The 21,945-nt window shown below is 32.4% G+C and overlaps 1 protein-coding gene across 1 annotated transcript in view; it reads right to left on the bottom strand.

Moving 5' to 3' along the window:
* Positions 1 to 1,723: 1,723 nt before the first annotated feature.
* STK17B (serine/threonine kinase 17b) overlaps positions 1,724 to 21,945 on the bottom strand; it is a 36,006-nt gene continuing 15,784 nt past the window's right edge. Inside the window, exons 3-8 of the mRNA XM_074302813.1 lie at positions 17,220 to 17,432; positions 11,010 to 11,154; positions 9,009 to 9,135; positions 8,029 to 8,077; positions 6,473 to 6,652; positions 1,724 to 5,618 (exon numbers count right to left, since the gene is read on the bottom strand). Of these exons, the coding sequence (XP_074158914.1) occupies positions 5,336 to 5,618; positions 6,473 to 6,652; positions 8,029 to 8,077; positions 9,009 to 9,135; positions 11,010 to 11,154; positions 17,220 to 17,432 (997 nt within the window). The 3' untranslated portion in view covers positions 1,724 to 5,335. The remainder of the gene's footprint in view (positions 5,619 to 6,472; positions 6,653 to 8,028; positions 8,078 to 9,008; positions 9,136 to 11,009; positions 11,155 to 17,219; positions 17,433 to 21,945) is intronic.

Below are 21,945 nucleotides of genomic sequence, written 5' to 3'. Positions count from 1 at the left end.
AGTTGGACATGACTGAAAAATGACTAAACAACAAGAGATTGAAAATAGAGATATCAATGGAATACTTTTAATAGAAGTCTGGTTTAAAGGTGATGAGGGCCTGATTTAGGATATTAGCTATATAAGAGGGGAAAGACAGGGAGAGCTTGAAAAAGTAGAATATGAGAGGTGGGGGAAAGGGAAGAATAAAAAATGATTCCAAGGAAAATCTCAGTATCTATTAAGACTATCCTCAACAGAACTATTAAAGTTTGGAGAAGGGGTATATTTAGGGAGTAGATGAGTTTTGTTCTTGATATGAGACTGAGACGCCAAAAAGTGCTACAGTGGTAGAAATGTACAGATTATAGTTGAGAATATGAGATTAGGAGAAAATCGATGAATATGTTTACATTTGGGAGAAATCTACAACAGAGATGATCACTGGCGATGGTTGCTAATGAAATCCCCAAACTAGTGAGTGTGGGGAAAGAGCCCACAGCAGAATAAAGAGGAGATTAGATATGGAAAAGAATAATCAGAAATATAAATCTCCTGGAGAAAAAAAAAAAAAAAAAAAAACTCTTCATCAGGAGGGTGAAGTCATCCTCCCCAAAAATGATGTCAATGTTTTGAAGAGACGACAAAAGGGAGCTCATTGCAGATAGTCTCAATTTTCTCAACAAAGTCCTCTGATAGGACAGAAGTGAGAACAGGTAGTAGGCTTAAGACAGAAAGATACCTTAAGGAGTGCAATAGTGAAGAAAGGCATTGCTATGTAGTGTGAAGCCCAATTAAGATTAGGTTAAGTAGTACAGTGCCTGATCTGGAGTCAGGATGAGTCTTTCTGAGTTCAAATCCTGGTCTCAGATACTAGCTTGCTGTGTGACCCTGGAAAAGTCACTTAATGTTTGCCTCATTTCCTTATCTGTATGAAGAATTGGAAAAACCAAAACAAAACAAAAACTGGCAAACTGCTTCAGTTATTTTGCCAAAAAATCAAAATAAGGTCATGTAGAGTTATTCTTAATTGAAAACAGCTGAACAACATACACAAGTAGAGAACCCAGTGGTCATTTGTGTTATTTTTTGGAGACAGTAGTACAGAAGTGTAAAAGAGGCAGTTGGTAGTTTGAATGATGGTGAAAAGTTAGTCTATCATTTTGATCAGAAGCAGGTTTACAATTTAACCTCTTGAAAACAAAAACTATTATGTAACAATGAACAATAGTGATAAATGAGTTAAATATGTACGTTTTAAAGTGGTTTATACATGCCTGATATTGTATTAAGTACCATGGATACAAGACAAGACAAAACTGCTCCTGCTTACATTCTAATGTGGGGAAGACAGCACAATTAGTAGTGTTGCCTGGGATTTAGTTGTATACTTTTGTGGCCCCATTTCCTCAGATCAGGCAAGACAGGGAACTTTGCATGGCAGAGGCAGAAAACAAATTTTCTTGTGATTTCTAGAATATCAGTAAACCAGGGAGTTAGAGAAACAATTATGAGACTTATCTGTGTTTCCTGAATTCTTGAACCTAACTACACCACCAAAGGGTAGCTATCATTTGTCCCAATTTCTGTTATGAGGGTTTAACCCTATCATCAGCTCTTTTCTCAAAAGTGAGAAATAGACCCTTCTGCAGGAGTAACAGGAATTAAGATCGTCACTCAGATGACTAAAGCACTCTTTCAAAATATACTTCAGAAATTGCTTTGAAATAAAGACAACTGTAAATACAAAAAAAGATGCCATTTAATGTACAATCAAAAACTCATTAAGTACATAGAATGAACAGTGCTCAAAGAGAATCACATCTGTCATTCTATCCTTAAAAACTTAAATTATCTAATAAAAGTTACCACAGAGCAGTCAGACTTATACTTGAATATATACAATATTTTACAGTAAGTTAAAGCACTCTGTTTTCATAAAATTATTTACAATAATCCAGAGAATTCAAACTTTGTTTTATACTTTGAAATAAAAGTACAATTGTTTACACATTTCAAAAAGTATCAATTGCTAGATGTTGGCTTAGTTTGGAAATCCAATTGTTTACACATTTCAAAAAGTATCAATTGCTAGATGTTGGCTTAGTTTGGAAATCCAGTTGCTTAACTGAAGACAAAAAAATTGTAAACAATTTTAAACATCAAAATTGATAAATGTTTTTTGAGGACAATACGCTATTTCATGTGTGTCTGTGTGTATATGTTTAAAGTGCTTTGTATTTGTTTTATACTTTCTGTAACTTTATAGTGGAAAGTGAAGTCAAAGTGATCACTGATAATCTAAATTTCTATGTTTAAAATAGTCTCTATAACTCTTTACATTCCATATTCAGAAAGGAAATTTTATTTTGCAAAATTACAACTTAAAATTCAACTTTGGAGTGGTTGAGCAATTAATGATATTTATCCCTGTTGAGGTGACCTCCATTTCTGAATTGGTGAAAATGCCCTACTTCTCTTCCATTTTAATTTGTTATTTGACCCTTTGAGAAAATGAAGATTTGTACGAGTCACTGTGATTGAAAAATGAAAAAAGAAAAACTATACATTTAGTTTCAATGATTTCCTAATTTATCCTTGCTCATTGTGGCTTTAAAAAAAACAATTTAAATTATTTTTAATTACCAGTATATCCTGAAAGGACATAGAAAAAAATTGTAATGTTTTAGTAAATGTTTAACCTTTTTGCAACCTTTTTTTGTATCACTTCAGTTTTACCTTTTTAAAGTCACTTTAAAAGATTTAGTAAAATTTCAGATAACTTCACAATTTACTACTGAATTGCTGTTTGCCCATTTTAAGCTATACCATATTGACCTCTATTTTGTAAAGTTAGCAAACTAAAAATCATTCTAATCAAGTAATGGGGAAAAAACTATAAATCTTTGACACATTCTTTTACTGTGGTTTGATGAAACATTACTATTCTATTGTATTTTCTCTTGTTTTTAAAGCAATTTGTGGTTAAACTTTTTTAAGCACTTCAAGTAGGAGACTTGAAAAGTTTAACATCCTGGAATAAAATCAGAAATTTTTAATGATTATATATTTCAAAATAATACCTTCTCATTCATAGGATTCAACTTAAAATGAAACAATAAAAAGAGTCAGTAAACAGTTTAAGGTACTGCTTACTTTGTCTATAAGTGGACTTACATTCATTTTTATAGAAACTGGAATTTTACACGATGAGTGCTACCATAATTCAAGTTTTACTGTCTTTTCACAATAAACCTTAATTTCAGAAGATGAAAATATTAATTGAAAGACTTTTAAAGATTTAACTTAAAATTTGATATATAATATACCCTATAGCTAAGGGGGAAAGCAGAGATTGGCTAAATGTAAGCTTCTTCCAGTAACAAAAGAAACTGATATGAAAGGCTCCAAAAATATTTAGTGCTCAGAATATTGCAATATTTTACATTTCTTGCTTATTTTCATGTATTGATGTGGAGTGCTATTTCTGGACTAGTGAGAATTTATTTTAACATAGAAAATGGATACATATAACAGTTCCCAATACCCCATTAAAAAAGTTATTTGACACTTGAGTGCACTAACTTAATACTGATTGCAAAACAATGGAAACAATCATTACAAAACTATAAACCTTTGCTTTTATAGAAAAGGAAGATGCCCATTTTAGAATTTCTAGCCTGTTGTTCAAAAACTAATTTTTTATATATTTACATGATATGAGAAAAATTCTTTTGGCACCTGAGTTGAAAAAATTGATTCACAGGTCTTTGACGAATCTAGAATTAGTATGAATCAAGAGCTGTGTAGATGATCATATATTTAAAAAACACACATATATTCAACACATAGAATTCCTCTTTTAAAAAAACTCGACATTAAATAAATGCAATATTAAGGGGAAAAGACCCACCCCACTTTACTATTAGTAATAATGATTTTGTCTGAAAGTTATTACTGAGACAATTGGACCTCTAGGAAGGTAACTAGAGATATCTACCATTTTTTGGCCAAAAGTTGGCCTCTTTATAGTTTAAGGTGGTCAATAGGTCATGAAATCTCTCATTCCCTTGCCCTAAGCTACACAACTAGGAGATAAAACACCTGCTAATGAAGGCCACTCTTTGTGTAGACTGTAAGGATTGGCTAGGCACAAGTATATCTGCCATCCTTTGTTTGGACCTTTTTCAGAGGACACCAAGGATTCCAGGTGATAATTTCTGGGTTAAAACCAAAGAAAATGATGTAGTCTTCAGTTATTACATAGGCCACTGTAGAACATCATGGATTTCATACTGAAGCTCACTACTCATTGTGAGGGGTGTGTGTACAAAAGACGTTTAAATACGATTGAGCTTGGCTCTCTACTGGACACGAGTCATTTGTACTTTTGAAAGACTGTGCTTGAATAGTTTATTCTCAGACCTATTTGCATGTTGAATGATTTGTTTTAGAATCTTAAGTTTATTATTCTATATTCTAAATTCTGTTACTTACTTCCAAAGCTAAATTTGGCCACATACTCTCCCATTCCTCGTTAGATATGGCTGCTTAATACTGTTTTCTAAGGCATCTTCAATGAGCAATAACCAGAAGGCTTTGCCAGCTATTTTGTAACCATCTTCCAAACTGTATTTGAATGGGTACATTTTGGAGGTGGGGAAAAACCTATCACAACTACAAAACCCAAGTTTCAAAACACTTTCCTGAGTGACAAATTGTAAGGGAAACCCATATTATATCTTTTATGAAGAAAAATATCACATTCTTTGTGTGCAGAATCAGTCAACTAAAGGTTGAATGCTTTTCTCAGTTGCAAAATGGCTTCTGGATATTTAGGTGGAAAGAGTAGCAAATGGAACAGCTTGATTCTAATTTCATTGTTCTAAATAAATTCAATTAATAGAATAGCAAACGACTAACTTTCAATTTCTTCATTTTGCTACATTTATGTCTTAGCCAAAAAAAAGGAGTAGTACCAGAAGTACTTAGTTGGTACTGTATAGCAACTCTTTGGCAAACCTAGTGAAATTTAGCTTAGTTTCTCTTATTTACAGAAGCTTATTTACATAGATAAAAATGTTCAAAATTATTATTTTTTGAAGTGATATTTGAAATGTGCAAATATACTATTTAAATTTTCTGTTCTGGTGAGTTCTGTGGTTCCAGGACAAGGAGCAAGATTTCTTATTATGAACCAATACTTTAACACAAATACATTTCCTTCACTTGTTCCCCAAATCAAAAGTGCATGTTCAGTATAAGCACGTTAAACATGAAGGTACAAAATACAACATTTCATAGACAACACTGCAGTGGATTTTAACTTTTAGTTCATAAAATCAAGAGAAAGTTGCTAGCATAACAGATCTGGAACAAGTTCCTGGGGGTTATGCAAGGAATCATCAAAACGAAATCGTTTGGAAACCGTACTAATGTCCTCAGGGATATTCTCTTTATCTTCTCGGTCTCCACAGGTTCCATTACAAGTAGTTTTAGTGGTTTTGTCTTCTGAGTTTCTGACTGTGTGCTCTTGAATTTGAGAAGAACAGGAAGTTTCTTCAGGATGAAACAAGTCCACAAAATCCCGTTGCTGGAGCCAAGGATGAGACAAACAGTCTTCTGCTGTTGGTCTGTCCCTGTAAAATGAAAGGAAGAAGGCTGTTCTCAGTTCTCTGGATTTTGTTTTTGAAACAAAGCTTAATCTGGAAAGACTAGTCCTAATCTCTCAAGAAGAATGCTTGATTCTAATCTTGGGTCTACATTCACAACATTAGAATGTGTACAATTTTTTCTTCCCATGGCATTTACTGTATTTCCTAATAGGCTTGGTGATTAAGATCAGAAAGGAGAAAATATTCTGAGTTCTTGTGTGAAAAAAGCTCCTTAATTATGATATTAAGCAAAAATATCTTGATTAGCATCATATTGCCAACCTCCAACTGTAACTAGATGAACTGATTTTAAAGAAAAAAGTAACTATTAAAAGAAATCTATATACTGAGAATTTCCTTGACACAACCAATTACTATGCCAAATTTTAGATTCCTTTCATTAGCATCTAATCATGCTGTCATTTAGAAAAATAATTTTTAGCTAACTCTTAATTTTTTAATGTAAGATGTATATGTATGTGAGAGGCAGCATGGAACTTTGACTCAGAAATACCTGGATTCAAATCTCTCTCAATATTTACTAGTTGTATGAACCTGAATGAGTTACATAACCTTTATGCACCTCAGGCAACTTCACGAGACTATAATCTACACCTATGATATTCATACTTTGAGTTCCCAAACCAACGCAACTGAAGATCTTAGATATACTATATGTTTATATGTGTGCATACATATAAAATGTCAAAAACAATGTTTTTAAGATATTTGAGTTAAACCTTTTATTTCTATTTTATCTGAATTAATGAGAGTATGCATGTATATCCTCTGTTGATCAAATATCAAACTTATTCATAATCACTGATTATATTACTTACTCTGGGTTTTTTACTAAAAGACACTGAATAAAGTCTTTGGCCAGCTGTGAGACTGATGAAAACATTTCTTCAGAGTAATCCACATTGACTTGGGAAATATTGAGGTATGTTTCTTGATTGTCTTCTCCCACAAATGGAGATGTATGCATTAGTAACATGTATGCAATTATGCCAACATTCCTGAAAAAGAATCAGAAAAGAAAGAATTCCTTAGCTTGTCATTCAGGGCCTTGTATGACCTATCTACTCTCTATAAGGCCTGGATCTATAGTCAAGAAAGTGGGGGTGCTCAACGTCTGGCCACAACATTAGCAGTTTTTGAGGAACAAGCTCTCAGTTAATGAGTCATGTTTATAGCCTTAACCTACACTATTTTCCCCTTCTATGCTATGGTCCAGCTAAAACATAATACTTCCCATCTTCTGGATATGTCTAGCGCTTTCCTAGCACTGTGCCTTTGTTCATATCATTTACCTAGGTTGTAACTTCCTACCCTAACCCCTTTCTTATGACTTTTTAAAACCTTGAATATTTCAAAGTCACACGCAGATGCCATCTCCCCCTCCAGTTAACTGTGATTCCCTACTCAGAAATTATCTTTTTTTTTTCTCTGCTTTTGCACAATGCTTTGTACCTGCCTCTCTTATTCTGATACATTCAATTCTATACTATAGTTACTATGTGCATGAAGGCAAGGACAGATCAGTACAGGATCAGGCAGTGGCCAATAGTCCAGTTTGATGACAATCTACAATGTGTAAGGGGAACAACATGAAAAAGGATGGGAAATATAAAGTGAAGCCAAATGTGGAGGATCCTGAATTCCAGGCTAAGGAGTCTGCAGCTTATTCTGATGATAATAGGTTTCCACCAAAGGAATTTGAAGAGTTTCACAATAATGTGATTAGATTTCTCCATTAAAAACTTTATTGTGATAGCAACATGAAGACTAAAACTCACTGAAGAGGGAGGCAACTGAGAGGGTCATCACAATAAGTTAGGTGAGATGTAATAAGGTAGTGTTTGAGAGCATTGGCAAAGTACGAGAAAAGGAGAAGAGATTATTTTAAGGGACTTAGCAGTTGATTAAATGTGGGATATAGAGGAAGATATGACTGAGATTTTGAGTGTAAGTAACAAAAAACAGTGGCAGTGTCAATAGAAATAAGAATGTTAGAAGGGGAAAAAGTTTAGAAGAAGATGGGTTTAATTCTGAACATGTTGAGTTAAACGTGTCAATAAAAAGATTCAAGTGAAATTGAGTAAGCAGATGAAAACTCAGGAATGCTTTCTGCCTCCATATAATGACTGTATCCATATTTGTGATTTAAGTTTGCTGTCACAAAATTATAAAAGTGATAAAATTTATATAACATTGGGAAATGTTTTTCCAGTGCTTAATGTGGCTATTTGGGTCAATTAATATGTAGAATCACTTGCCTTTCTGCATTAAATATGTAATTCACATTAGAAAACTTGCAATGAAAAAAGATTACTACAGAAAAAAAAATGTTTCAATGGTTAAGATAAAAAATAAGATATTAACAAAAACTTACCACATGTCTGTTGCTGTGGTAATAGGATCATAGTTCAAAACTTCTGGAGCTGAAAAGTAAAAGTCAGATTGAATTTTTAATTATTTAATGTTTAAATTACTTTTTAAATATTTTCATATTTGTTTTTGATTTTGAAAAGACTGGGAACTCATGATATTATTTAATGAACATTTTTAATGCAGTGTCAAGAATGCAATTGGCTGATCATCAAAAAATATTTGCCAATGAATAATTGCTCAAAGAAGTCCAAAGTCAGTATTTTTAGGATAAATTTTGGTTGAGGATTAAAATTTCACTAGTCTAAGACTATGTGCACCTCTTTTGAAGCTGCTAAAAAAATAGTGGCCTGCTAGGCCCACTGCCCTTTTCAAAACAGCTGTCTTCCTTTCATTCAAAAGAGTATAGCAGTGAGCTGAAGTTTTCCATAGCTGCTCCTCAGAGAGATTAATTAGGTGGATCTGACCAGTCTTGAACTCTCTATTTTTAAAACCTTCTGATGGAGCCATGTTACATCTGGACTCTACTTTTCACCTGTTATCAGTTTTGTTAGTCTACACTGTCGACTTTCTCTCCATTTTCAGATCCCAGCATGCTACCAAAAAGGGACATGCCTTTTACTTCTCTAGCCATTTTCAGATCAGCCTGAACACATAGTATTGAATTCTTCCTCTTCAGACAGTTCCACTTTTGGGACTGTTGTCCCTAAAAGACATCGTGAGCTTTTTTTTTTTCCCCCCCCTCTGGTAACCACCTCAATATTTAAGTCCCAAATTCATTCTTAATCTGTTGTTGGCTAGGGCTCATGATGCTAATAGTACAAAACTTCAGTCAGCATCAAGGAAGAGTCCTGGAAAACATACTGAATAAATATATACTGGAAATAGATGTTCCAAATAATTCTCTCTATACCACTAGCTATTTCTTTTACTATGTACTTATTTATTTAATTTAGCAATAGAAAGTAAAGGGAAAATTCTTACCTAGGTATTCGGGAGTTCCCATTATCTCTCTCAATTCACATGCATTCCCTATTTTCCGAGACATTCCAAAATCTACAATTTTTATATCTCCAAGTGGAGAAATGCTGCTTAATAAGATATTTTGAGGCTGCACAGAAAATAGAAATATTATTAATGTACTACTTAAAGCTTATTCTTTATTAAAACCACAACACCAGTATCAGGCAAGAAACAAATGAAAATTGAATGTATTAGATTTTAGAATCACTGAAATGTAAGTCAAAATGGGAATATTATACATACAAACACCTAAACTTATAGTTCATAGTTAAAAGTTCAGGTTTTGTTACAAATACTTTCTATAAAGGAAAATTACAACACTAAATCTTCCATATTTGTCATTTGTGGGTTTTATTTTTGTTTTTGTGACTGGACATAATTTCATAATGTAGGGAACTATTATAGATGGTTCAGTGGATAGTGCATTGGGCCTGGAGCTGGGAAGACCCTGTGACTCTGACCAAGTCATCTAACCTCTATTTGCTTTGGAGACAGCTAGATTGGATAAGGTACTGGGCTTTCAGTCAGGACGACTGAGTTCAAATCCAGTTCCAGACACTTATTAGCTAAGTGACTATAGACAAGTAAATCTGTTTGTATTAAACCACTGGAGAAGGAAATAGCAAACCACTTTAGTATCTTTGCCCCCCACCCAAAAAAAAAACCAAAAACAAAAACAAAAACACTTGGATAGCACTGGCATGTTATGATCTATGAGGTCATGAAGGGTTGGACATGACTGAACAAACTTCCACTACCAGGACGGGTCAAATCAGTAAATGCTCTGGAATTGAAGAGATCTGATTGCCTGGGGGACTATGAGATTACCCAAGGTGATATAACCAGTAAACATTAGTATCCTTAGTAACCACTAAGGATAGAATTTTACCCCAGAGACCTTCTGAGACCTATCTTACACCATACTGTTTCGTGTATGTTCTTTTTTTTTTTTAATTCATAATTACATAATTCATGTTCTTCCCTAGATATTCAGGAATTCCTATTATCTCTCATAAAAATATCACACTATTTAAGTTGTTGGATTTAATATGCTACATTTCTATTTTAGCAATCATGAAATGATACAGTGCTATTATTTACATAATAGAAATTTGGTCACATTTACTATCTCATTGATCTAATAGTGTCAGAAAGAGAAGAGCCCCCAGTAGACAACTTTTCTAGGTAAATTCCTAGAAAAGTTGTCTACTGGGGGCTCTTATCTTTCCCAGAATATTTCTCTATTACAATTATTTTAACTGCAAACTTTCTAATGCAAATCTTGAAACTCAAGATGGAGAGAAGATTGTTTGGGTGTCTGTTGGGAATTGTCAAAGCAAAATGTAACATTTTGAGACATGTAACATATGTAAAATAAAGAATCTTACTGTGAAAAAATAAATGTGGGTTAAATAGAGCCATTTCTTTATGATTCAGGGTCACCATGAGGAACAGCAATTATTTCACTATTCTATATTTTGCATTATCCAGGGGCAATAAAGGCATTTAAGTCTATGTCGTTCTGTGCTGACAGAGTACCAGATGCAAAGTGCTATTATTTTTAGTGGCTGCTTTTTATAATTTTTCTCTTTTCCCTATCCTGTCTTCAGGATGTCTAGCTCTACTAGCTCATCATCCTCTTAGTCTGCTATATTTAATCTGTTGTGATAACCACTAACTTTTTCCAAAGGGCCCTTCCAGCCTAAATAATTCAAATCAGCTAATTCATAAATTAACATAAATCTGTGAGACTTCAATGTTCTTATAGGAAAGAGAATAACATATAATGGTTTTTTAAATAATGTCATGGTTAAACTGAACGCCTAATTTAGACATAGAAACAGGATTATGTAATGTATGTAAAAAAGCACATTAAAACTGTAGGATTCTAACATATTATTTGACCTTACTTGCTAGCTGAGGACTAGACAGGAACAGAAACACTGCATGTTAACAAGTTACCTTCAAATCAAGGTGCACAATATTGTTGTGATGTAGATAAGAAACTCCTTCCAATATTTGTCTAATAAGTCTGATGATATCATTTTCAGAGACCATTTCAACTAGGTCAGGTAAGCATAGGTTGAAAATTTCTCCACCTGCAGCACTGGAAAAAAATCCAAATTATATCAGATTGAACATTTTTATATTAACTTATCTGAAATATTTTTAGAATGCAACTTTTACTGAAACAAGTAATTTATGTTTTATATTTTAAAAAATTAGCTATTTAGCCAGCACATCATTTAATACAATGAAAAGAAATGCATAAATTTAATAAGAAAAGAACAAGAATGTTTATTGTGGAAATTTATAAAAACTTGAGATTTAAAAGTCAATGCTATTCTGATTCTCATATTGGTCTGCCTTTCCCTTATAAATTAAGTACCAAAGGCCAGTTAATAATCAATGTATTATTTTTGTTGCTTTTAACTAGATGATTTGAAATATGTTTATGTAATTTGTAAAATTTAAGAGGACTATCTACAATGTCTTGGTAGCCTTCTTATATTAACATAGTTATGCAGATTATCTATGATGACAGAATAACTTACTATTTACTCATTTAAAAAATCAAATTAAAATACCTTCATTGCAACCACAAATCAACCACATTGCTTGTAATTATTTTTAGTTTATCTGACTCCTAAACACAGCAGAATCAGATAACCAAATCTCTAAAATTTTGATCCAAAATTTATCTGTATTGATAATATCTGGCAAATTCATATACCACATTCAAATAATTAGCTAACATTCTGATGCACAACTAAGTTTCTAAAAAAGCAAAAAGTCATAGGGGGGAGAGAGAGAGAGAGAGAGAGAGAGAGAGAGAGAGAGAGAGAGAGAGAGAGAGAGAGAGAGAGAGAGAGATGTATTTATTTATATATATATGAAAGACTGTCTATCTGGCCAGTACCTACCTTCCTGGATACCTTAAGGCTTCTGAAATGGCTCTTACTATAGAAATAACTTGTTTTATTCAAAAGGAGTCTTAGTGGTGAAGTATCAGATTAGTAGATGACATCAGATAATAATAATGATCATGGCCAAAGAATTTATGACCAACATACTGTAATAAGTTGGCTAACCATATGAAAAGAATACTTGTAATGTTTTTAGAAGTTACAGGAAGCAGAAAAGATGGAGAAAATCAGACATAAGAGAATAAGAATAATGGTGCTTGGGCATGTCAAGTAGCTTATGCTCTGATAATGGAAAAGACAAAAAAGTTCTACACCCTGTGGAAGAGAGAACCAAAAAAAACCTGTATGTTGGAAGTTGCTAAGGGTATCAGTGTAATATGTTGGCAGCAAACTAAATAGTTAAGACTAATAATATTTACTATATATAGTAATATTATAGCAGAATGATACTACCTTTTACAGCCACATTTGCAATAGAGCATAATTATTTTTAAAGACAAAGAAATAGATAGCATATCTTATGAAGATTACCAGAAAAAAGTAAAAATTTTAGGTTCAGTTCCAGCAGTTAAAAGTTAAATCTTCCAGCTACTACAATGACTAGAATTTTCACTATTAAACACATTTCTTAATGGAAAACACTGAGAGTCGAAAGAAAATAGAGTTTACTCTGGTACTTCTAAAAGTTTTAATTAAATAGAGAGAAAAAAATTTAAATCCCTTTTTATTTAATAAGGTTGTCAGGATGAGATAGCATTTTATATTGAAATCCTTCCTTTTTCTTAATTGTCTTATAGAATTTAGGAAGACAACCGACCCTTTATAAGTAAAGAGCTATTGGGGAAAAATGTCATAAAGCCTATTGTTCTGTCTCTAAATTCCTACAAGATAAAAATGACAATTTTCTTTTATTATTATGATTATAGCTTTTAATTTACAAAATATATGCATGGGTAATTTTTCAACACTGACCTTGCAAAACCTTCTGTTCCAAATTTACCCTTCTTTCCCCCCATTCCCTCCCCTAAATGGCAGGTAGTCCAATACATGTTAATTATGTTAAAATATACGTTAAATCCAATATATGTACACTAAAAAAAATGACAATTTTCTAAAGGCGTTTATATATTCCACTAATTTTTTTCATTATACATTGCCAAAAAAAACAAAACAAAACAAAAAAAAAAAAAATAAATAAACACACCCAGAATTAACATCTTCCATTTCCCCAAAGCCTGGCATGGATTCAAGGTAAAACAAGTCCTTAATCACTTTTAAATGTCTTTGAATAACCCTTAGGAATTTCACAGTTATGTTAAAATTCAGTGACAGCATAGGTATCAAAGAGATTTGACATAAAGAGTAATTTCACAAACCAAAATTATACATTTTAATGATGATTTTTCTCCACAAAGAATACTTAAAATGTTACCAAATGGTAAACAAATATTTTATCCCCATTTTACAGATAAAGAGACAGTGTCATTTGGGACATTAAATATCATCGAAGAAGACAATCAGGTGTTCTATATTCATATGACTTTTAAAAGTAGAGCAGAGCAACTAAAAATAAGCCACTTCTCATGATCTAAGGCTTTATATATTAGATCACATTGACTTATTATATTAATAATCTAAAGTCATTTTACTTCTTTCACCTGAAAATGCTGACACAGGGATACTTCTAACCTGAAAAATGATTTAAAAGTAAAAGCATCAGTTCATTAAAAAAAAAAAAAAAAACAGGTAAAAAGAAAAGGATTAATCTGAAGATCTCTTTTCATTTGACAGGTTATGCTAAGAAATTGTATAATCCCTTTTAAGTTCATAATGCATTAAGTAGACTGTGTAAAATAAGGCATTTGTAGGATCATCAATTAGAGCTGTATGCAACCGTAAATATTTCTAGCCTAATTTTCTTATGATACAGATGAGACTCCTGAGACTGAAAGTCTGGGATGGTAGTGGGTCAACTGACTCCTGATGATTACATAGAAATTAAGTAGCATAATTGAGAACTGAATACCCAAACCTACAGTCTTTCCAATATGTCACGCTGCCTCTACTATTGTTAGTCACTTCTAATTATAATTTTAATGAAAATTTCCCAATAGTTAGAGGAGTCAATTCTAAAAAATATTATTTTAGAAGAAGTTCCCTCAGAGCTCCTGAAAGCCATGCCAACAAAACATAAGCAGGCCCTGCTTGACTGGAAATGTACCACATGCAAGCCTCACAATTCACCTATGTCATTTAGGAGAAGCAATTTAGATAAGTCAGAAAAAGTCAATCACCAGGTGACTCATTTATTGGCTGCAGCAACTCATGAAACCATCAATTAAAATACTGTGCTCTGCCCAAGTGGTCTAAGTTCTCATACTAATTAAATTATGGAACTTAAAAAAAATATTTCAAGATTTAACTTAATTAGCAATTTGCAGGCTGGAGTTCACTACAAATTTAAGTTACATAATTCCAACTGGGCCTTCACTGAGGTAAGACAATTATTTTCTACTTCCTTGTCCAATTCACTGTCTTTTCCAAGCCTTTCATGCCTCCTGTGGCTACTCCTCTCTCTTAACAGCAGAGGACTTGGCTTATAATTCACTGAAAAAACTGAGGTTATTTGCCAACAAATCCCTCTACTCCTCAGCTGCCTTCTACCAGTATTTCCTCCTTCACTTAGCTGACTTGAAGAAACAAACTTTCTTTCTCATAGTCAAAGTAAAACTCCTCTATGTGAATTCTTGATCCTATTCCATCCTATTTCTCTGGGAAACTAACTATCCTCTATCATCTCTACTCTCATTCTTGGTCTTTCACTATCTACTGGCTTTTGTCTCTACTGCCTATAAACACACTCACATGTTCTCCATCTTTGAAAAAATCTTCATGTGGTCTGACCATCCAGGATAGCCATTAAAACTTGCATTTCTCTTTCCTTCCTTGGCTAAACTTCTTGAGAAAGAAGATCACAATTAGAATTCCTACTTCTTCTCCCCTTCCTCTTCTTCTAAAGTCTCTCCAATCTGGTTTCCAACCAAATCATTTAACTGAAACTTGTGTTTTCAAATTAATGGTTCCTTAATTGTTAAATCATTTGATTTAACTTCTTAATGCTCATTTTTTTTAACCTTTCTTCAGCCTTTATTTTTGTCAATTATTCTCTTCTTGATATATTTCCTACTCTGTCATCTCTCTACTCAATAAACAAACTAGTGCAATGGCATTCTCGATGGTCCTTGAACACAATGCTCCATCTCTATCTCTTTCCATGTTCATTCTCCTCCCTAAGATATTTTTGTTAATAAATACTGATAAGATCAAAGGCCCTTTTATTTAATAGTGCACTATAGTTAAAATTTTGAAAGAGGAAAAAGTATTGGTTTTTTTATATAACTAAGCTAATTACTAACTATTTTATAGAGCAGTAAGAACTAAACTCATATTTTAAGGGTCATATCAAGTTTAAATTAAAAAACCAGTGGTTAGTTAGTTATTATGTTTTTTAAAAAAAAAAAAAAACCTTTGTAAAAATCTTGGCAGATATCATGGGAAGGGAAATACAACATTTTCTTTTTTAATTAACACAGATTTGATAAGATATTTTTAGAGCAGGCAAATATCATATGGCATATGCTGGGTATATTACTTTGTATAGGACATTAAAAGCTTATTTTTAGTTATAGTTTTTAAAATGAGCTAAGATTATCTTGCAAACCAACAATTATGCTCTGCTGGCATGGCTTTCAAGAAATCAGTAGGAACTATATTATATATAATGTTTTATTCTCTATACCAAGAGTATTATAATGGTGTTTTTTAATGCACTACAACTAGCTATATGTAAATTTTAATATTCATAATTTAATAGATTAGTAGAAAGGGGAGAAATCTCTTGTTTACATGATGATTCAACCTGAGTTATGATTTGGGGATTCTTCTACTCCAATTTACAAAAATTATAAAATTTTTAGGACCATAGGATCCATATCCTAACTTATTAAAAGGTATCTGCACACAATACTAAATGGAATTTATAATTAAACTAAAATATTCAAGATTTATTGGAGGGGCAGTTAGGTGACACGGTGGTTAGAGCATCAGCCCTGAATTCAGGAGAATCTGAATTCAAATCTGACCTGAGACACTTAACACTTCTCACCTGTGTGACCCTGGGCAAATCACTTAACCCAATTGCCTTAGGGGGAAAAAAAAGATTGGGGGAGGAAAAGTGGGAGAGAGAAAAAATAAATGTTTGTTAATAGAAAAAAATTAACTAAAAAAAATGAGAATTTCCATAATATATGGAACTTGATGACCTATAAAACAAATATGTCATAAAAATTTCTTCCCACATTTATGAAACTCATACTAAGAGCTGAAATATATAAAGTACTTTAAAGTTTGCATGAGGTTTTCCTAACAACTTTGTGAGGTAAATTGTTTAATTACCATTATCCTCACAGATGAAACTGAGACTTGGGTAAATTAAGGGACTTGTCTGTGGTCATCAATTCAGAAAATTTTAAAAGCTGGGATATGAAATGAACTTTCTCATTTCCAAGTCTCACGCTCTTCCCACCATACCATCCTGCTGCCAACCTAAATAAATATACTGAGTTTAACTGACCCAGTTTTAGTCACAGTCTTATTATTAATTGATAAAGCTAAACAAGTTATTTTCTTAAGGGAATAGCTAGTCAATGAAAGGTTTAGAACGGGACATTTTTAAATTGATCATGACTGATGTTTTCAATGGGTACTAGGACCTATTTTAAAACAAAAACAAAAATAAAAACCCTTCTCTATCTCTTGTCTTCCACAAGAATTTAGATTTTCTGAATCTGGTTCAGAGACAGTTTGAAAGAATTGTTCCAAATATGAAAATAAATGAGTAATGCAAACAAATATAAATAACTTGGTAAGGTTTAAAAAGAGATGGTTTCAAAGAAAAGTAAAGTTTTGTATTTTTTAAAAGCATAAAAAGATTAAAGAGGCAGAAATCTTAGTTGGTAGTCATTAAAAAGTCATGTGATTGGGTAACTTTCTTTTTTTATGTAAAGAAAGTAATTCTGCAACACAGAGTTGTCAAAGTATGTTAACTGACACACAATTCTTAAGGTGAAATGTAATTTTAGCAACTAGTTAAAATCACTACATGATTGTTTTGAAAATATTTGTTTCTTTGCTTTTGGTGCATCAAAAAAAGAAACATTACGCAATTGATAAAGTGCATACTTACTACTCCAAAACCAGAATGATTTCATTTGAAGTTTCATAGACTTCATGGAGATTAATCACACGAGAACTAGACTCTGTTAATTCTAGCACAGCAATTTCATGTAGGATTTCTGCTCGACAATCTTGGCCTCTTCTTCTCTTCTTTAGAAATTTAGCAGCATATTCTTGGTCAGTGGATTTTGAAATACATTGTCTAACCACAGCAAACTTTCCTCTGAAAAAAGAATATAATTATGTTTTTTAAATCAAAAAGCCAGATACAGAGTAACTCATCTTATCTTGATGATTTTTTAAAAGTTTTGTTGAGATAATCAGAGTTAAATGATTTATCCAGGGTCACACAGCTATTAAATAACAAGGGTCTGAGGCTGAATTTGAACTCAGGTCATCCTGAATCCAGGATGGTATTCTGTCCAATGGATGAAACAACAAGCTAACAAATATGTGCAATTAAGCTATATATATATGATAAAAAAGAAATAATTCAAAAGACACTAGAAAGAAGTTTTGAGAAAGGCTTCCTATAGATGATGAAATTTTAATTGAAACTTAAAAAATAAATGGGGAAATTGGGGTAACACAAAAACAGAAGATATCAAAAACTATCTTAAAAGAATCACATTCTCATATATATGATACATAATGACTGACCAAGTAATAAAGATCTTAAAAAAGATTAAGTATCCTTTAAAAAAATAGTAATAATTTGTAATAACAATTTATGATTTTAAGGCTGTATTGTAATGTCATGAATTATCAGAAATCAGGAAAGGAAAAAAAAAAACAGGATTAATATTCCTGAAAACTAAGTATTAGTAATGATGATGATGGTGATATAGCTAACATTTTATAGTACTTATAATATGCCAGACATGAGTTATCATCTTATTTTAATCTTCACAACAGTCCTGAAAAGTAGCTGTTATTATCTCCATTTTACAGATTAGGATATTGAGGCAAACAGAAGTGAAGTGACTTTCCCAGAAGTATTAGAGGACACAGTTGAACTCAAGTCTTCCTAACTCCAAGCCTGGTGCTTGTCCACTGAAGTAAATAATGCCTCAAGTAAATAATAATTGGGCCAAGATTTTAATACTATTCAATTAACAAAAATTTGTTAAAAACCTACTACATGCAAGGTGCCCAGGCACTGGGTGATTTACAATCACTAACCCAAAATAACATCTCTCAAAACTGTCAAATTTTTATTTGTAGCTATTTACAGTTGTATATTCCAGGAAGTATTTTAAAAGACAGTATGATGAAATAATTGGAGAGTCTGCTTAGGAATCATAGGAAGACTTGAGTTCAAGTCCCAACATTGAAAAATGCTATTTGACCCTGAGCAAGTCCTGTAAACTCTCATTCCATCAGATAATACTTAAAGACTACATAAAACACCAAGCTGCATCAGCATAAAGAGTCAGTTTTCTTCCTGGAAGTGCCTCATACCGTACCATAAGTCTAGTCTCAACCCTCTCTATTTTGTAAATCAGAAGCCTGGCACCAAAGCTAAAATGTTCATTTATATACTTTTAAATTAGGTTATTTAAATTGCTTTTATCAATATGTCAGGTAATCTATAGCCAGGTAATTAATGTTTTTTCTACTCTGAAATGCTAGTCACATTTAAAAAGTATAACTGGTACCATGTTCCTAAAATAAATTATTCTACATTTAATTGCAAAAGTTGGATTAAAAAAAATGAATTACACATCTTAACTTGACATCTAAAAACCTTTTCTTAACAATAATTCTCAATGGCTAAATTGCTTTGCAGTTAGTGCATTCTAGAATACACAATCAAATTTGAAAGACAAAAAAAACCCACAAAGGAAGTTAACATTTATTTCTGAATCTGCCTCACCCTTCCAACCACAAGAAATTCTAAGAAAACTTGCTTCAGTTTAAAAAAGAAAAAACCTTAAACTTTGCCCAACATATTCTAAAAAAGAGGAACAACTCAAGTTTCTTGAGACTACTCAAAAGTTTACTAGTAACTTATGAATGTTTTCCTTCTGTTTACTTAAGTTATGTTTTTTTGGGGTTTTTTTTCTGAAATACTTTGTGGGAATGAAAAACAGATGAATGGAAAGCTTTATCATGCATCATCCATTAAATCTGTATATGTCTGCATTTTAAAACATGCAAAAATACTAACTGCAAAAAGATCCTAATTTCTATTTTCCAGACCCATAAGCCAACTGAACTTGGTAAACAAATTCAAACAATATTTTAAAAATTTTAAAAAGGAGAAGTGTCTGTAGTTTCAATTCATCAGTGTTAAAAACAAATCAGTATTCATTTTATGAATTATTACCCTATTCTAACTAAATGAAAAGATGTTTTTGGTTTTTTTTTTTGTGAGAAGGGGAGAATGAGTTAATACAATGGAGAAGTTAAGTACTTTCCATCTTTTTATTAAACAAGAACCTTAGAACAAGTACAAGTATAGTTAAACTACAGCTTACAACCAATGATTTTTCATTTCTAATGGTGCCTCATTTGCTAAAACAAATAAAAACACCTTTAAAATTAATGGATCACAGTAGATCATTATACACTTCAACAACAATACTCTATGAGGATATATTCTGATGGAATTGGATATCTTCAACAAAGAGAAGATCTAATTCAGTTCTAATTAATCAATGATGGACAGAATCAGCAACACCCAGAGAAAGAACACTGGGAAATGAGTGTAAACTGTTTACACTTTTGTTTTTCTTCCCAGGTTATTTTTACCTTCTGAATCCAATTCTTCCTGTGCAACAAGAAATTTGATTCTGCACACATATACTGTATCTAGGATATACTATAACATATTTAACATGTATGGGGACTGCCTTCCATCTAGGGGAGGAGGTGGAGGGAAGGAGGGGAAAATTCGGAACAGAAGTGAGTGCAAGGGATAATGCTGTAAAAAATTACCCATATATGTACTGTCAAAAATGTTATAATTATAAAATTAATTTTAAAAAATAATTTAAAAAATAAAATTAATGGTTCAATCGTATACTATTATCAAGGTTAAGTACTCTAAATCTCTCAAAGTGTCAAAATGTTCTAAAGTTCCTAATCCTTTTTCCTGTGCCATCCTGTACCCCTTTATTCCAATTTTCACCTTCCACTTTTTCTCCTACATCTCAATCTCTTATAGGTCTACTAAGTGCTGAAAAACAAAAACTGTCCCTCAAACTATCTACCCCTTCATGCCAGCAGTCTATTTATAACCTGTCAATGCCAAAACTACTCTTAATCCAACACAGAAGTTTCTCCTATCTATTTGCAACTTGCAACTCCTTGCAATTTGCTTTCTAAACCTACTGAAACTGCTGTCTAATAATATTCCTAATCTCTCCAAATCTTAAGACCTTTTCTTAATCTAAAAATCATCCATCCTCTTTATATTGTATCTTTATAGCATGTCACTGCTAACTATACTCTTCCTGATATGATCTTTGCTTATCTTCCTTGATAGACTGTTCCTAGCTTTTTTTCCTTATCATCAGTCTCATTCACACACAAAAATGAATAGAGATGAAGGAATCTTAGAGATCACTTAGAGATCACTAAATTTAAACTCAACATACACAAATGAGGGAACATCATCTATAAGATCTGCAAGGGCGAGCATTATGTTCCACACAAGGCGGCTGAGCCAGGGTCAGAATTCAAGCAGCCAAGCTTATTAAGTGACCTTTTCCTTCTAGGTCTCCTTTACTGGCTTCTCTTTTCAATCCATTAAAAATTTGCTTCCCTGAGCTTCAGTCCCCTTGTCTTTGTCTAAACTCTCTCCCCTCGTCAAATTTACAAATATCCACTAGATATCTCCACTTTGATATTCTGCTAACACATCCAATTCAACATATCATCAAACTGAAACTATCAGTTGTTAAACACTTATGGACAAACTCCTGATGCTAACTTCTTTAATCTCACTTCATATTATTATTAGTTGTCAAAGATCCGTTCACTCTTATCTTCCAATATTATTCTCTTCCTTCCTACTTTTACTGCCTACTACAGATCTTCATTGGTAAACAGGTTAAACAGCACAAGGACAACAAAAATCTATGGTGTACTCCACTGGAGACCTCTTTCTAAAGAGACAAAACTGACTATTCATTAGGTCCTGTTTTTCAACCAGTTCTTAACTCTCTTCAGGGTCATTTCTCTAACCTTTACTTTTCAACCTTAGTATAATGAAAAGCTTTCTTAAATGCTTTGCTAAAATCTACATCTGCCAGTCTGGTAACAAGAAAGAAAATGTTAGTTTGGAAAAAGTTGTTCTAGATGTCACCTTATATTATAATTAGTGCTTTCTTTCTAGATGATATACAGGAACTAGTCCTTTAATGGCATGGAATGTTTCCACTAAGCAAAGTCCAACTCGCTGGCCTGTCTTCTCAACCCAACTTGTTATATGTCAAGGTGCTGTGGGTGGTTCTGCCATTCCACAATCCTTCCTATGAATTCCACAATCTTTCATGGATCACAAATTATGACTCAGTGATCACATCTGCCAACATTTTCACAACTTTTATGATATTCTTCATCTGTGATTAGTGATTTGAACTTAACAAAGGCAGTAAATTGTTTTTTTATTCTCTTCCAACTTGAGTTTAATTCCCTATCATTAGCCATTTTATCAACTATTTTCAGACCAAAGATAATTTTCCTTAATGAGAAAAAAAAAGAGCTAAGTAGTTCTGTCTTTTATTTAT

The sequence above is a fragment of the Sminthopsis crassicaudata genome, chromosome 3 (genome assembly GCF_048593235.1).
Source record: "Sminthopsis crassicaudata isolate SCR6 chromosome 3, ASM4859323v1, whole genome shotgun sequence".
Taxonomy (NCBI): Eukaryota; Metazoa; Chordata; class Mammalia; order Dasyuromorphia; family Dasyuridae; genus Sminthopsis; species Sminthopsis crassicaudata.
The sequence above is the reverse complement of the archived record's forward strand: the minus strand, read 5'-3'. Positions and strand labels throughout refer to the sequence as shown.